The sequence below is a fragment of the Engystomops pustulosus genome, chromosome 6, assembly GCF_040894005.1.
Source record: "Engystomops pustulosus chromosome 6, aEngPut4.maternal, whole genome shotgun sequence".
NCBI classification, from domain to species: domain Eukaryota; kingdom Metazoa; phylum Chordata; class Amphibia; order Anura; family Leptodactylidae; genus Engystomops; species Engystomops pustulosus.
The window spans coordinates 184283409-184302064 of record NC_092416.1 but is presented as its reverse complement, the minus strand read 5'-3'; the positions used below and the strand labels follow the sequence as shown (position 1 = coordinate 184302064).

Genomic DNA, 18656 nt, shown 5'->3' with positions numbered 1-18656 from the left:
TATTTGTCTTTGAAAAAATGGATGCGACAAATAATATCTCCATGCCTAGAGCCATCAGTAGGTTTGGGGCCCAACGCCCTGTGTATGTGATCAATTTCAATAGGGCGTTCCTTAGCGGCAGTGAGGATAGATGCAAAAAAGCCTTGGGCCCACTTTTCCAGCTGAGAGGGTTCCACTTCTTCACTCAGGCCCCTTATCCGGATGATATTTCTCCTGTGGCGATTTTCAATGTCATCAATATGTGTCAGAATATCAGAGATTTGGTTGGAGTGGGCCTGTATTACTTGAAGGTGGTCCGCTATGAGTTTAAGAGTATGTTCCTGTGACTCTTCTATCTCCACTGCTCTAGCACCCACATGATGTATATCTTGTCGCAGGATATCCATGTCCCGTTTATGTGAGGTTTCAAGTTTGGCCAGGAGACTCTCTAGGTCACCTTTGGTCGGTATGGAGCGTAGGTGGGCTTGCCAGTCCCATCCGAGGTCATGTGTGAAAAGATTTGGGGTTGCCATTGGCATATATGGTGGTGATGGTGAGGCTGCTGCCCATGCTGCGGATGAGCCCTGTGAGCCCCATGGGCTGAAGATAAGATGGGGCGAGCCACTGAGATGGGGGGAGGATGGGTGCGCCACGTGTGGTGAGCTTATGTTGTGGCCTGATTTGGGCCATGAGATAGGTTGCTGTCCCCCCGAGAGGATTGGGGTTTTGGCATGTTGCCCCTCCATGTTGCTCCCTTATCCCGCAGTGCTGAGGCCCATAGTGGTGGGAAGTCCCCGTCTCCCCCACTAATGTGTGAAGGGGACAGCTCAGGGGGAGCATACCTCTGTGTTGCATAGTTCATCTCCCGTTAAGGCTGTGTCGGCTGCTGGTGTCTCTGCTGAGCCTGGGTGAGGCACGGGTGCTGGTCTCGGCTTCATCTTATTAGGCGCAGCTGTCGGCACCTCGTGGTCTGGTGCCATCTAGGAAATAAGCGCGGCCGGTCCGGGATCTTGAGGAGTGTACAGGAACTGGACAATAGAGCCGCGGACCGTGTCTCTAAGTTTTAGGCAACGGTCCTTTATTACAGGCTTCGGCCCGAACCAAGTTCCAGGCTGATAAAACATGCAGGCCTCTTTGCTCCTGGTGACAAAGTCTGGTTGTCCTCCAAGTATGTCTGGCTTAAGATCCCTGGCTACAAGTTTGGTCCTCGTTCCTGGGTCCTTTTGAGGTGCTGAGTCGCATCAATCCGGTGTCCTAAAAGCTGCACCTCCCTCCCACCATGCGCATCCCAAACTCCTTCAATGTCTCCCTACTCAAACCTGTCACCATGAGCTGCTTCACCGGACAAGTGTCTCCTCCTGCTCCCGTGGCCGACTCCTCTGATATCTATGAGGTGAAGGAGATCCTTGATATGAAGACGGTGAGAGGTAAGCAGTTCTTCTTGGTTGACTGGAAGGGGTTCGGGCTGGAAGAGAGATCTTGGGAGCCCGAGGACAATATCCTGGACTAGGACCTCCTGCAGAGATTCCTCCAGCCCAGGAAGAGGGGCATGCCAAAGGGGGGGTACTGTCACGGGTGATCCTGCGACCCATATCGCAGGTCACAGACACACCCGTGCCCCTCTCTCATCGTTCCTGACGGTTTCAAAAGATTTAAAGGGCCAGCACGCCGCTAATTGGCGCTGCCCATTGTCAGGTAATCTATTTAAGCCTGCCTCTTCCTGATAACCCTACCGAATCTTTGTGCTTATGCCTTTGAGAAAGTTTCCTTGCGAAATTCCTGAGTATTCCTGCATTCCAGTGTGTTCCTGTGTTACCAGAGGTCCACCGTGTTGCTGTGTTTCTGTGTTCCTGTTCCCATTCCCATCTGCCTGGACCTCCAGTTGCTGACCCCAGATTGGACTTGACCTTGCATCTCTGCCACCTGCCCTGACCTTGTGCCTGGACCCGACAACGAGACTGTCTTCTGTTAAGGTACCTCGGGCTAGTCCCACCTGTGGAAAGACCTGGTGGTACCCTGCCACAGCAAGACCATCCCACTTTGCGGCGGGCTCTGGTGAAAGCCAGGTGCCACTTAGATTCCGGTCCCACTTGTCGTCTAGTACCGCCTCGCGCTGTGGTCCAGTGGATCCACTTCCTGAATCCTGACACTAATAGACAAGCAACAGTTATCCTCCCGAGGAAGGAAAGAAAGATGGAACAGAGGTCAATCAAAATTTCTACCCTAAGCATCTGTAGGTACATAACCAGCCAAGGAGGTACTATCAGTTAAGTGTTGTTTACACAGTGTTTCCATAGACCTATTCATATTAATGTGTCTGAGAAGATTAGAATACAATTTGAGAAGCAGCACTCCGGTATCTCTGAAGAAAGAGTTTTTATTCCACCAAAAATGTGCGACGTTTCGCCAATTCAATCAAGGCATTATCAAAGCTTGATAATGCCTTGATTGAATTGGCGAAACGTCGCACATTTTTGGTGGAATAAAAACTCTTTCTTCAGAGATACCGGAGTGCTGCTTCTCAAATTGTATTCTAAAATGCTTTGGGGTTGCTGCCAGACCTCTTAGAAGACCTGCACCCGATTACTGCTATATGCACGGTGCCGCTCAACAACATATTGTTTGGACTGTGTCTGAGAAGATATACTGTATATGAACAGCAAAAAAAACGGAAACAATACAAAAAAACATATCTACTATAAGAGAAGGGGGGGCAATGGAAAGAGAGGGGGCGGGTACTAAAAGACAAAGAACCTGTTGAATTAAGTAGTTCAGGTATAATTGCTTGATCGATTAGCTAGATAACTAGCTCAAGTGAAGGTGTTGAACTCAGGGGGTCGGTGAAAAGTCATCCACGGACCCCAAGTCTGGAGTTGTTTTACTAACGTAGCATGTTTGAATGCCGTAAGCTCCTCCATTCTTTGGAGTGATAATATTTCTCGGAGGATGTCCATAGTAAGTTTTCCATAACCTGGGGTTCAGGACATGCACCGCAATTAAGATGAAGCCCATGAGAGAGCATCTGACTGAAGGTATTGAGCAGGATATTATGGATAAAAGCAAGGGTGGCGGGTCATTTTGTAGCTTAATTCCAGTGACTTTATGAATACATCTTATGGCTAGATGCCAGTATGCTTGTAATGGGGGACACTCCCACCAAATATGTAACATTGTACTGGGGGCTTGCTTACATCTCCAGCTCTCCGCTTGGCAAGAGGGGAAATCAAATGCTGTGTAGCCAGGACCCAGTACCACCTAGAAATAATTTTTGAAGTTGGTTTCTTGGGCTTTGTTAGAGATGGAGAGCTTATGGCACAATTCAAATAATTTGTCGCACAGTCTTCGAGGATGTAGGAGACCATTAACTTGTGTTCCCAGGAACCAGCATAGGGTGGGACAGCCTCTATGGCAATTTGTCTAAGTAGATGGTGTATATTGCAGGAGAGGCAATACACATCTTTTAAAATGGGTTGATGTCTCTGTGCAGGAGTAGTCTAGATTTAGAGGATAAGTAGAAGTGGAGTAGTTGTGAGTATTCCCACCTGGAGCGCAACAAGACCAGTTGATCAGGTAACAATTCCTGAATGGATGAGGTCGAGGGAGATTGTACGAAAAATAAGCCTATCATTGGCTCTGAGGGGTGACAGATAGGTTGACGAGACCAGTAAGAGGGCTGTCGCAGGCAAAGAGTTGGTAAGGCTCAGGAAGCTTTCTTAAAGTCCTTAGGGTCTGCTCCATGACGTAAGGGAGCTTTGAAAGGTGGTGTTCGTGTGTAAAGGAGGGATTGCAGAAGGCTTGGGGCAAGTATAGTCTCCAGTTCTATCCATACCTTATAAGATTTGTTGTGATATAAATAAAGGATGTGAGCTTGAACAGTTACGTAGGTCAGTACTTTTAAATGATGGCGATAAGGCACCAGCCGTCTCATTTTTAATATCCAGTCTGAATGTTACAAGAAGTAAAAAAACAGAGCCCATCTCGCTTATGGGGGGTTTACGCGTCAGTCAGTCTGGAGGTTCTCATGGTTTTGGGAGATGACTACAGGATGTTTAGCTCTCTCCAGCAGATATCTCTGCTCTTTGTGTTTTTGTCTTTTATCACCATCAGTTCTGTTTTTTGTTTTTTTTGTATGCAGAAAAAGCTGTAAGGAACTTTTTTCCCTTCTATCTCAAATCAGTCAAGTATATCAGGATGTCATCAGTAGTGGATTAAAATATAGGTGATTTGGGCGGTAGCCTGGTGCCCTTGCCCAAACAACCCACTAAATTTTATACTAAGAAGGACCTTCACCCATGTAAGCTTTGTATGTTTCTTCATGCTCTCAATACACATGTACATAAGAGCCATTTCAGGACCTTTGAAGGTTTTTCAAAGGTCCTGAAACTGCAGATTGAAAACAAAAGCAGAAAGGACGCATCTCCCATTCTCCAAAAAGCTCAATTCAAGTATTAGATGTAGGAAGTGATTCCAGACATGTGGGAGCTATAATATTCATACAGCCCAGGACCCATGGGTGCACCAACACACAAATAACAGATTTCAGGCAACAGTGTTAACAAATTCTATAAAGACAGTGTCAGGACTCGGGGTCAGCAAAACCCCCTGGACCTCTGCGGGAGATGGTACTAGACGACACCTGGGACCGGAATTTAAGTAGCACCTGGTCTTCACCAGAGCCCGCCGCAAAGCGGGATGGACTTGCTGCAACAGGGTGCCACCCGGTCGCTCCACAGGTGCAACCAGCCCACGGTGGCAGCCAAGGTTGAGGTACCAATTTAGGAGACAGTCTCGTAGTCAGGAACAGGCAGGTTGTCAGGGCTGGCGACAGAGATGCAGAGTTCAGGTCCGTGGTCAGCAACAGGAGATCAGCAGAAACGGGAAGAAGGAACGGGATAGGAACAAGCGCAGGGAACAGGAAGTTTTCTCTTCTCACCATAAAGTTCAAAGATCTGGCGGGGAGTGATGGGAGCTGCCGGTTTAAATCAGCACCCGAAGTGACCAGCGCCAATCAGTGGTGCGCTGGCCCTTTGAATCTTTGAGTGCCAGCGCACGCACTCTAGGGAGCGGGTACGAGCTCCCGGCCTAGTCAGGACGGGAGCAGGAACGTGTAGAGGTGAGTGCAGGCTGGGGGGAGCCACGCCATGGAGAGGGGCACTGGTGTGATCGCGGGGGCACCCATGACAGACAGCAGAAGCATTGCAGTGGGAGGTCGGACACCATGATCAAGTGTTCTCAATGACCCATCTTAGGTGTTGAAACAGGTCTTCTCCACTAACGGTAAAACAAACTCAACTGGGGATCCGAAAAGTAGGAGCCACGGAGAAACAATATAGCCCCCAAAGGAACAACAACACCAACCCAGCAGAATACCAACTAACCGTGAGTGCCGGATGGCATAGTAGACAGTTGCATATTATAAAAATTGAAATGGCACAATATAAAAGTTGTTCAAAAGATTGAAGCTGTTCAAAGAATAACCTTTTTATTAATAATTTTTATCATTTTCTATTTTTTTACGACAACGTGTATTTTCTTGCGTTATACATTGGTCTTTTTAATTACTGTTTTTTAACCACTGTTGTTTATTACTGTATCAGTATAAGCCAATCAAATAAAATATATTTATATATTCTGAAACAATCTGAGACAATTTCTATTTTAGTGCCCACAATCTCTGTACAAAATTTGTAAATTTTTATCCTTTAGTGGTGAAAAGGTTTTGTTGGCAGCACATAGAACTGGAAAGGTTGGAAATTGATAAGTGCCACTACAACATCACCCAAACAAGGTCTTCTCCACGTCTCCCCCTTTATGGGTATGAGAGATTTGTTCTTGACAGACATTTTGTGCAAGCCATGAAATAAAGACAATAAGGGAGACGTCTGTCATGTACACAAGAACATGTTTGCTCCTGCAGGTAAAGTAGAGAAGGTAAAAAAAAACTGGACCATTTCATGTAATGATCCTCCCACGTGTTGTTAGTAATTTGCTCATTGTATAAATAGAAGGGGTGCGCTGGGGTTTTTGTGTTCGGTAAAGGAACAGACACTTTCATTTCATATTTAGTCAATAGTTCTATTGGTGTCGGTTATTACACCACGTGGGGCTTCCTTCAGTCTAATCCCTGGTCGGAACTTCTCCTCACATGAGGAGCAGGGATAGTCTCTAACAACATGTCCTGGAGCCTGACTCCCCCCCACACATGTGACTAATCACATGACTATGACATCATCACAGGTCCTATAGCTTCTCCACCCCTGAAGCCGGACTCCTCCCACACATAGGGACACCATCACAGGTCCTTTCCCCCTCTCACATATATCTGGAGCACAGCTCTGCAGGCGGAGGTATGTATGTAGTCACCAATGGTGTCAGGATTACCGGGGCACATTTATCAGTGACCCCTCACTTATATCTATCTGGTAAAATGGTTACAGTCATTGTGTTACTGTATGTTATTATGATAAGATACAATACTTTAGTACCTTATGGTTTTGTACATAGTGTTGCGGCAGTTATTACACACAGGACAGAAGTAATATTACAGTTACATACATACACTACGAGAGGCGCGTTCTTACATGTTACTAGTTCCTTAGTTACAAACAAACGTTTACAGGACAGTGCAGGTCAACGAGACCACATTACATGACATAAGGTGAAACAATTACAGTACAAAATACAATAGTGAGAGTAACCAGGGGCGTTGCTAGGGTGGAAAAAGATCCGGGGCACGGGCCCCAATGCATGTGTATCGCACTTTTAGTAATGCCCCCTCCTGTACATATCCTCCTCACATGTGGTTGTGCCAATAACAACTTTACTGAGGGTATACACAGCTAAAGAAACACAGGAGAAATCCCTACTTGTTACATCCAGTGACTGCTGGTGACATGTCCACTTCACTATTAGGGTGGTGGCACACGTGACGTTTTGAACCCGCTGTTAGTCCGGTTTTAGTCATGCGTTTTCAGTCAATTAAAAACGGGCCAAAAACGTGTTTAAAACGCCACGTGAAACATCACCCTAAGGTTGCACTCACATGATTGCATTTAAACAAATACAAGACACCAGGCGCTCGTTATCCATCAAATGCATTTCACTGGAGACTCATGTGAGATCAAACCTAGGCCTTTCCTACTGCCACATGTGAACACGCCCCAAGGAATGTCCTCACACAGCCACCAGTAATATCACACAAAGCCCCCTTGTAATCTCCCTCAGTAATGTGCCCCACACATACCCCCCCTGTAATGTGCCCCAATAATGTGCCCCACACAGATCCCCCTGTAATGTGCCCCACACAGATCCCCCTGCAATGTGCCCCACACAGATCCCCCTGCAATGTGCCCCACACAGATCCCCCTGCAATGTGCCCCACACAGATCCCCCTGCAATGTGCCCCACACAGATCCCCCTGCAATGTGCCCCACACAGATCCCCCTGCAATGTGCCCCACACAGATCCCCCTGCAATGTGCCCCACACAGATCCCCCTGCAATGTGCCCCACACAGATCCCCCTGCAATGTGCCCCACACAGATCCCCCTGCAATGTGCCCCACACAGATCCCCCTGCAATGTGCCCCACACAGATCCCCCTGCAATGTGCCCCACACAGATCCCCCTGCAATGTGCCCCACACAGATCCCCCTGCAATGTGCCCCACACAGATCCCCCTGCAATGTGCCCCACACAGATCCCCCTGCAATGTGCCCCACACAGATCCCCCTGCAATGTGCCCCACACAGATCCCCCTGCAATGTGCCCCACACAGATCCCCCTGCAATGTGCCCCACACAGATCCCCCTGCAATGTGCCCCACACAGATCCCCCTGCAATGTGCCCCACACAGATCCCCCTGCAATGTGCCCCACACAGATCCCCCTGCAATGTGCCCCACACAGATCCCCCTGCAATGTGCCCCACACAGATCCCCCTGCAATGTGCCCCACACAGATCCCCCTGCAATGTGCCCCACACAGATCCCCCTGCAATGTGCCCCACACAGATCCCCCTGCAATGTGCCCCACACAGATCCCCCTGCAATGTGCCCCACACAGATCCCCCTGCAATGTGCCCCACACAGATCCCCCTGCAATGTGCCCCACACAGATCCCCCTGCAATGTGCCCCACACAGATCCCCCTGCAATGTGCCCCACACAGATCCCCCTGCAATGTGCCCCACACAGATCCCCCTGCAATGTGCCCCACACAGATCCCCCTGCAATGTGCCCCACACAGATCCCCCTGCAATGTGCCCCACACAGATCCCCCTGCAATGTGCCCCACACAGATCCCCCTGCAATGTGCCCCACACAGATCCCCCTGCAATGTGCCCCACACAGATCCCCCTGCAATGTGCCCCACACAGATCCCCCTGCAATGTGCCCCACACAGATCCCCCTGCAATGTGCCCCACACAGATCCCCCTGCAATGTGCCCCACACAGATCCCCCTGCACTGTGCCCCACACAGATCCCCCTGCACTGTGCCCCACACAGATCCCCCTGTAATGTGCCCCACACAGATCCCCCTGTAATGTGCCCCACACAGATCCCCCTGTACTGTGCCCCACACAGATCCCCCTGTACTGTGCCCCACACAGATCCCCCTGTACTGTGCCCCACACAGATCCCCCTGTACTGTGCCCCACACAGATCCCCCTGTACTGTGCCCCACACAGATCCCCCTGTACTGTGCCCCACACAGATCCCCCTGTACTGTGCCCCACACAGATCCCCCTGTACTGTGCCCCACACAGATCCCCCTGTACTGTGCCCCACACAGATCCCCCTGTACTGTGCCCCACACAGATCCCCCTGTACTGTGCCCCACACAGATCCCCCTGTACTGTGCCCCACACAGATCCCCCTGTACTGTGCCCCACACAGATCCCCCTGTACTGTGCCCCACACAGATCCCCCTGTACTGTGCCCCACACAGATCCCCCTGTACTGTGCCCCACACAGATCCCCCTGTACTGTGCCCCACACAGATCCCCCTGTACTGTGCCCCACACAGATCCCCCTGTACTGTGCCCCACACAGATCCCCCTGTACTGTGCCCCACACAGATCCCCCTGTACTGTGCCCCACACAGATCACTCACTCCTGCAGCTCCGTGCACTGCCGCCCCCTGCAGGTCATGTGATCGTGACATCATCACAGGTCCTGCAGGGAAAGCAGTGAACACTGTGCCTGTCTCATCACGATCTATGTCCAGAGGACTTGGATCGTGAAGAGAGAGAGAGGAGATCAGGGGCACCGGCCAAAAGATCCGGGGCACGGGCCCCGGATCTTTTGACCCAGAAAGGCCCCTGACAGTAACAAGTGGACACAATCTCGACAGACATGCATAAGTTGTTACTACAGAAGGGGTGCCGGTGCGGTGCTAACAGTGATTGGGGTAAATCAGTGGTGTCCTGCTGCTGCTATAGGTTTGGCAGATGAGACTTTGCCCATAGCTTCACTTTTGTCAAGTACCAGCGCTTAAATGGGTATTCCAGGAATCCGCATAATTCATATACAAGTGGGCACTCAAAATATAAGCTAATGTGTAATTAAAATTTTGCTCCCCTTAGCAGAAAATGCTGATGACATAGACTGTAATGAAGAATTAAAATGCTACTGGCCCTTTATTCAGTCCGTTAATTTCCTCCGCGCGGTCCGTTGCAGGACAGAAGATGGCTGCTGGTCACATGTCCACATCACATGTCCTGTACCTGCCTGGGCAGGGTCATGTGATCATCACTATGTTAGGCTGTAGTCGGTTGGTTGCAGTGCATCCAGTATGGCCAGTGTTTTGGTGATGGCAGTTACACATCATTACTATGGTAACAGAGCAAGAAAACCTGTTACATCATCACTGGGAGCAGAGCATAAGAGGGAGGAGGAGGAGTTACTGAGAACTAAAGGATCATGGGCCATCTTAGTGATAACTCCGCCTTCTTTAGAGAGGCCATACATTTTGTAAATCATAAAATCAAATTATTTAAGCTCCGTTTTGTGACTAATGACATTGAGTATTGTTGTAATCATTTATTTATATCATCATGGGTTTTTGTGTCAGACGTTCATATTCCCGGAATACCCCTTTAAGCTGAGCCATGGTACAGTGCTCCTCATGATTTGGCTCTGGTTCTGATTATTTTCATTTCAGAAAAATTTCCTCACTGGACAGAGTTAAAATGTCAGAGAGAATAATACACTTCACCCTCAAGGACGTCATGATGGAGGACCACCAGCCCCTCACATCAGCAGGTAATAGACAGGACTAAATGCACACGTCCTTTCATTATCTGTATGGAAAGAAGGAATTCAGTCTCTGGATGTTTCCTACAGGTAGATCCAGTAAGAGAACATCACCGGAGAGATGTCCCAGTCCTCTTCTTCTACCACAGGATTGTTCAGAGGAGAAATATGTCCCACGGGATCATCAGGTAGATGGAGATAAGACTTCATGACATCTTCTCTGATCTGTGGAGGATTATTTTATTCATAAAATTATGTATATTGTAAAACCTATGAAATCTTCTTAAAATTGTCTTACTGTAAAATGCCATCCCCATATATAGTCTCTGTGTCATATAACGTACCCTATATACTCATGTATAAGCTGAGTTTTTCAGCACAAAAAATGTGCTGAAAAACCCCACCTCGGCTCACACACGAGTCAATAAAAAAAATAAACGCACATACTCACCTTCCGGCGTGGCTCCCCACGGCTTCTCTTCTCTCTGCTGTAACAGCTGGCAGTGCTGCGGCCACTCTGCCGACCGGCGCACACTATGTGTCTCTGCTGAATACTTCATAGAGTGCGCCGACGGGCAGAGGGCATGGCTGCAGTTCTGCCGGCTGTTACAGCAGAGAGAGGAAAAAGGGGGAACCGCAATGACGGGAGCATCGGGGAGCCATGGCAAGCATCAGGGACCACCGGAGGGTGAGTATATAAGTTTATTTTTTTATGTGCTGGGCAAACTGGGGGCTGTCTTGCTATATACCAATGGGGGCTGTCTTGCTATATACCACTGGGGGCTGTCTGGCTATATACCACTGGGGGCTGTCTGGCTATATACCACAGGGGGCTGTCTGGCTATATACCACAGGGGGCTGTCTGGCTATATACCACAGGGGGCTGTCTGGCTATATACCACAGGTGGCTGTCTGGCTATATACCACAGGTGGCTGTCTGGCTATATACCACAGGTGGCTGTCTGGCTATATACCACAGGTGGCTGTCTGGCTATATACCACAGGGGGCTGTCTGGCTATATACCACAGGTGGCTGTCTGGCTATATACCACAGGTGGCTGTCTGGCTATATACCACAGGTGGCTGTCTGGCTATATACCACAGGTGGCTGTCTGGCTATATACCACAGGGGGCTGTCTGGCTATATACCAAAGGGGACTGTCTGGCTATATACCACAGGGGGCTGTCTGGCTATATACCACAGGGGGCTGTCTGGGTATATACCACAGGGGGCTTTCTGGCTATATACCACAAGGGGCTGGCAGGCTGTATACCACAGGGGGCTGGCAAGCTGTATACCACAGGGGGCTGGCAGGCTGTATACCACAGGGGGCTGGCAGGCTGTATACCACAGGGGGCTGGCAGGCTGTATACTACAGGGGGCTGGCAGGCTGTATACTACAGGGGGCTGGCAGGCTGTATACTACAGGGGGCTGGCAGGCTGTATACTACAGGGGGCTGGCAGGCTGTATACTACAGGGGGCTGGCAGGCTGTATACTACAGGGGGCTGGCAGGCTGTATACTACAGGGGGCTGGCAGCCTGTATACTACAGGGGGCTGGCAGCCTGTATACTACAGGGGGCTGGCAGCCTGTATACTACAGGGGGCTGGCAGCCTGTATACTACAGGGGGCTGGCAGCCTGTATACTACAGGGGGCTGGCAGGCTGTATACTACAGGGGGCTGGCAGGCTGTATACTACAGGGGGCTGGCAGGCTGTATACTACAGGGGGCTGGCAGGCTGTATACTACAGGGGGCTGGCAGGCTGTATACTACAGGGGGCTGGCAGGCTGTATACTACAGGGGGCTGGCAGGCTGTATACTACAGGGGGCTGGCAGGCTGTATACTACAGGGGGCTGGCTGGCTGTATACTACAGGAGGCTGGCTGGCTATATACTACAGGAGGCTGGCTGGCTATATACTACAGGGGGCTGGCTGGCTGTATACTACAGGAGGCTGGCTGGCTGTATACTACAGGAGGCTGGCTGGCTATATACTACAGGGGGCTGGCTGGCTATATACTACAGGGGGCTGGCAGGTTACATACTACAGGGGGCTGGCAGGCTATATACTGGGGAGGCTGTGACCAATGCATTTCCCACCCTCAGCTTATACTAGAGTCAATAGGTTTTCCCAGTTTTTTGTGTTAAAATTAGGGGTCTCGGCTTATACTCGAGTAAAACAAAATCAAGTTAAAAATAAGATATTTCTTGGGTTTTCTGGAATGTGTGCATTCAGTTCCACAATGTACATCTTCAAAATGGGGTAAACGAAGAACAATCCATCTTGAGGATAGTGATATCTCACTTGGGAAGATAACCTGCTTTGGGGCTATGGAAGGAAAGGGGCACTTTTTGACTTTGGGAGAGCAGATTTTGCAGGAATAAATTTTAGGAGCTATTATACCTTTGCAGGTTCCCTAGGGTAACTGAATAATAACATTTCCCAACATTCCCTTCTCAAGGAATTTATCAAGGGCTATAGAGAATATTTTAAAGGACATCTACCACCACATTTTGGGGTGGTAGACTGCCACCAAATGCATGCTCGTCAACTTAAGGGTGATGGGGTCCTCCTGCCATGTTCCTCCATGTCCGCTTCTACGAAATAAATACTAAAATAATTTCAGTCCTCCGATTCTGGATTTTTAAACTGGGAACCTGGCATCCGTTAGGATTAAACTTGAAATCAAACATTACAGATTTTTACTAATATCTTTTTCTTAAATTAACGCAATTTTATTACACTGAAATATTTTTTGAGGACGTAATCCTTTGTGGGTCAAGAAGGGGGGTGGGAGGGAGTCGGTGGGTGGGGGTGGAGCACTCAGTCAAGTGGGGTTTTCTTCCTTTTTCTTTCTTTTTTTTTTTTTCTTCTCTCCCTTTTTCTTCCTTCTCTCTTTCTCTTCTCTCTCTCTTCCCAAGATCCAATGGGCAAAGAAACTTAAAAAATTGCAGGAGGAGGTACTTAAATCCCAAATACAGACCCGTAAAAGTGAATTTAGCCTTAATCCCTCGAATGAAAATTTTGTGAAATTAAAAGAGGCCCATAAGAACTATACACAATTTTTGTTAGATAAAGCACAACATGCAGCCCTTTTCGTAGGTTACAAAAAGTTTTTTGAAGGAGGGAAGCCTGGTAAGACATTAGCTAAGATCATTCAGAATCAGGAACCCAATCTAGGAATTAGTGCAATTAAAGCCAGAAAGGGAGGTATTTTTAATGACCCAGGAGAAATACAAGAGGAGTTTGTTAACTCATTTTCGAATTTTTATGCATCACAAAAAGGAACTGGGGAAAAAGATATTAAGGAATACTTGGAGGGCACAGACATTCCCCAATTAACAGTACAACAGAGAGAGGGGCTGGATAAACCAATATCGGTGGAAGAATTAGTGGAGGCATTGGACTCCTTTTCGGGCAATACAACCCCAGGATCAGATGGACTGCCCTTCGAATTATATCGTAGATGCAGGAGGGCTCTACTGCGCATCCTAGAGGAGGTGTTTACACACTCTCTACAGACGGGCCAACTACCGGCTTCTATGAATCAGGCTATCATCACTTTGATATTGAAAAAAAAATAAAAGCGCATTGGATGTTGAGTCGTACCGCCCCATCTCTCTGTTAAACACTGATGTTAAATTATACGCCAAGGTCCTGGCTCGGAGATTGGGGATGGTAATAGGGGATATTATACACCCAGACCAATCTGGCTTTATACCTGGCAGACATGCTGTTAACAATTTAAGAAGGGTATTTGCGGGGATTCAGTTGAGCCGGCTCCATCCTGTCGATAGATGCCGCAAAAGCATTCGACAGGGTGGAGTGGGTCTTCCTCTGGGAGGCCTTGAGAGGCTTTGGATTGGGCAGGCACTTATCGAATATATCAAACTGATGTATGTCAAACCCATGGCCAGGATAAGATTAAGTACTGGTTTAACAAACGAATTCGGGATCACCAGGGAAACGAGACAGGGATGCCCGCTATCCCCGATTTTGTTTGTATTGTTCCTGGAGCCACTAGCCATCAAATGTAGGAACAACTCAGGCATTTATGGTTGGGGTTGCAGTGGCCCCCACGATAAACTGCTAGTGTATGCGGACGATATGTTGTTTACAGTGGATCAAACCGAAAGATCAGTTCCGGTAATAATGGAAACAATTCAGGAATTTGGAGAACAATCTGGGTTTGAGGTGAACTGGTCTAAATCCCATCTCTTGCCCCTGGAAGACATAGCTATGAATTCCATAGAGGAGTTGGAGGTTCTGCCAAGGGGGGAATGTCTTGACTATTTAGGGATAAAAGTAGGGACAAACCCCAGGAGATATTTAGAGGATAACCTAGTACCGTTAACACAACGCATTAGAAAAAAAATTAAAATCTGGACGAAACTATCATTATCTCAGGCAGATAGATTGGCACTTATAAAGATGATACTGTTACCTCAACTATTATATGTCATCACAGCCTCACCAATATGGATTAATAAAAAATTCTTTAAGATCATTTAATGACCTCATTTGGGGAAGGAAGAGAGTTAGAATTAAAATTGATGTATTTTATAAATTAAGAGGTAAGGGCGGATGGTCACTACCTAACTTTTATTTATACTTCATATCCACTATGTTACAATATTTAACAGGAGGGGGGGACGGAATTATAATTAAGGCCATAGCACAAGTTGTAGGGATGAACACCAGTAATGGGTTAATATTATTAGAGTCAGGCCGGTTAGACTCATTAGCAGTTAGGGGAGTATTATTATGCCATTGTTTTAGGAAAGTTTGGGATTGGGCAAAAATAGCACGAAATTTTCGCCAATATGGCAAAATAAGGGGTTAAAAGAATTGGAGCACTTTCAGGGTAGAGCTTTCTGGGAACATAAAGGTATTCACTAAATCACACAAATCTGCACAGAAGGTAGATTAAGGTCTTTTGAGAAAATGAAAGATATATATAACATAAACAATCAAAATTTGTACAACTATATTCAGCTGACACACAGAATAAAGAGCCTAGGAGAGAAGAAGAAGACTCTAGAAGTTGGGAATTATCACGTAATAGATTACTTCGAAAAGCTTAGTGGTGGGAAAAAATTATTATCTAAAATATATAAATATATAGTCACGAACTTAAAAAATGTAGAGATTCACGTTAGTAGAAGAAAGTGGGAAAGGGATGTTGGCGCACTGTCAAAAAAATAATGGTATATTTCAAAACATGAATATACACTCACCGGCCACTTTATTAGGTACACCATGCTAGTAAGGGTTTGGACCCCCTTTTGCCTTCAGAACTGCCTCAATTCAACAAGGCATAGATTCAACAAGGTGCTGGAAGCATTCCTCAGAGATTTTGGTCCATATTGACATGATGGCATCACACAGTTGCCGCAGATTTGTCGGCTGCACATCCATGATGCAAATCTCCCGTTCCACCACATCCCAAAGATGCTCTATTGGATTGAGATCTGGTGACTGTGGAGGCCATTTGAGTACAGTGAACTCATTGGCATGTTCAAGAAACCAGTCTGAGATGATTCCAGCTTTATGACATGGCGCATTATCCTGCTGAAAGTAGCCATCAGATGTTGGGTACATTGTGCTCATAAAGGGATGGACATGGGCAGCAACAATACTCAGGTAGGCTGTGGCGTTGCAACAATGCTCAATTGGTACCAAGGGGCCCAAAGAGTGCCAAGAAAATATTCCCCACACCATGACACCACCACCACCAGCCTGAACCGTTGATACAAGGCAGGATGGATCCATGCTTTCATGTTGTTGACGCCAAATTCTGACCCTACCATCCGAATGTCACAGCAGAAATCGAGACTCATCAGACCAGGCAACATTTTTCCAATCTTCTACTGTCCAATTTCGATGAGCTTGTGCAAATTGTAGCCTCAGTTTCCTGTTCTTAGCTGAAAGGAGTGGCACTCGGTGTGGTCTTCTGCTGCTGTAGCCCATCTGCCTCAAAGTTCAATGTACTGTGCATTCAGAGATGCTCTTCTGCCTACCTTGGTTGTAACGGGTGGCAATTTGAGTCACTGTTGCCTTTCTATCAGCTCAAACCAGTCTGCCCATTCTCCTCTGACCTCTGGCATCAACAAGGCATTTCCACCCACAGAACTGCAGCTCACTGGATGTTTTTTCTTTTTCGGACCATTCTCTGTAAACCCTAGAGATGGTTGTGCGTGGAAATCTCAGTAGATCAGCAGTTTCTGAAATACTCAGACCAGCCCTTCTGGCACCAACAACCATGCCACGTTCAAAGGCCACAAATCACCTTTCTTCCCCATACTGATGCTCGGTTTGAACTGCAGGGGATTGTCTTGACCATGTCTACATGCCTAAATGCACTGAGTTGCCATGTGATTGGCTGATTAGAAATTAAGTGTTAACGAGCAGTTGGACAGGTGTACCTAATAAAGTGGCCGGTGAGTGTAGTTAGCTCAGAATCAATTCGACTAATTCAGTTTAAAATTATATACAGACTCTATTATTCCCCTGAGGTGGTAAATTGATTCAGAAGGACACACTCAGAAAAGTGCCTAAAATGTCAGGAACCAAAAGCTAACTTCCTCCATATGATATGGAACTGTGAAGGAGTTCTTAAATTCTGGGAGTAAGTACACATAGAGGTCTGTCGAGCAACAAACTTGAAGGTGCCTATGACACCCGTTGTCCTGGTACTAGGAAACACGAGTGATATTGTTGGTTCTACATATATAATTAGATGGATGGGGTTGGCATTACAAGTAGCACGATGTATGATTGTCTATGCCTGGAAATCCCCAAAAAAGCCTGATATTGAAAAGTGGGAAAATAGGCTAAATAAAATAAAAAAGTTTGAGAAGATCAAATATGCAGACTTAGGAAAAGATTAAATCTGGCGGAAAAAAATGGCTATGTGAAAAATAGAGTGAAATGGTAGAGGGGGGGGGGGGGAGGAGGGAGGGAAGAAAATATTTTCCTGTCCTGCTTTTCTTTTTCTCTCCCCTTTTTTGTCTCTTTTCTTCTTTCCCCCTTTCTTCCCTTTTTTATTTTCTCTTTTTCCCTTGACTGAGGGAGGGTGGGAGTATGGTGGTGTTGGTGGGGGAGGGGTTATTGCCTAAGACATTCATTGTTTCTAGTATTGTATATCTATATGAGGAATGTTAATATTGAATGATAAGGTTAAATATTAAGGTTAGAATTAACTGTCTATAACCAGAAACCAATAGAGAGTCTTGACTATAGTAGAATACAAGATTACTGATAGTTTATAATTAGAGATGAGCCAGCACTAAAATGCTCGGGTACTCGTTATTCGAGACAAACTTTTCCCGATGCTCGAGTGCTCGTCTCGAATAACGAGCCCCATTGAAGTCAATGGGAGACTCGAGCATTTTTCAAGGGGACCAAGGCTCTGCACAGGGAAGCTTGGCCAAACACCTGGGAACCTCAGAAAAGGATGGAAACACCACAGAAATGGACAGGAAACAGCAGGGGCAGCATGCATGGATGACTCTGAGGCTGCTTAATCGTACCATTATGCCAAAATTATGGGCAACAGCATGGCCATGACAGAGTGACAGAGATAGCATCTAAAACATCCAATAATTGACCCTGACACTAAAGCGGACGGCATGCAGAGGCAGCGGCAGCAGCGTCAGGCTAGAAAGTGTCATGGCGACATACCCTAAATGGACTCGGGCTTCAAACCAATGGGTGGCAGAGAGGAACCAATGGAGGTGAGCAAGAAGCGCTGAAATGATTTCCTATGTGAACAAAAGGTTGACGGTATATTTAGTCGATAACACAGCATGGTGGCGACATAGTGACCAAGTTCCATAACGTATCTGGTGAAACACCCGAAAAATGAGCCTGACACAGCTCTTTTGATAAGGGGACGACATGTGGAGGCAGCCATGGAGACGACTTCCATGATTAAGAGCGACAGTATGGGGCATTCATATTGCGCTGCTATGATTGCAACTTCAGGTCTCCAGCATGGCGGCGACAGATGGGCCGAGTTTCATTATGTGTATCTGGTGAAACACCTGAAAATTCTGCCTGACACAGCTCGTTTGATAAGGGGATGATGTGCTGCATATCCTCTCGTGCTCCAGCGTCTGGGGTATAGAGAGTTGAAAGTTGCGCATGGAGACATTGGTGGACGCTGTGGAGGATCGTGGAGGCAAAATGGACAGGAAACAGCAGGGGCAGCATGCATGGATGCCTCTGAGGCTGCCTAATCTTAGGATGGAGCTGGCGGTCCACTGCCAGAAACCAATAGAGAGTCTTGACTATAGTAGAATACAAGATTACTGATAGTTTAATTAGAGATGAGCGAGCACTAAAATGCTCGGGTACTCGTAATTCGAGATGAACTTTTCCCGATGCTCGAGTGCTCGTCTCGAATAACGAGCCCCATT

General features: G+C 47.3%; 1 protein-coding gene across 1 annotated transcript in view; it reads left to right on the top strand.

Moving 5' to 3' along the window:
• Positions 1–6249: 6249 nt before the first annotated feature.
• LOC140066024 (uncharacterized) overlaps positions 6250–18656 on the top strand; it is a 110543-nt gene continuing 98136 nt past the window's right edge. The window contains exons 1-3 of the mRNA XM_072113588.1: positions 6250–6326; positions 10140–10240; positions 10322–10419. Of these exons, the coding sequence (XP_071969689.1) occupies positions 10168–10240; positions 10322–10419 (171 nt within the window). The 5' untranslated portion in view covers positions 6250–6326; positions 10140–10167. The remainder of the gene's footprint in view (positions 6327–10139; positions 10241–10321; positions 10420–18656) is intronic.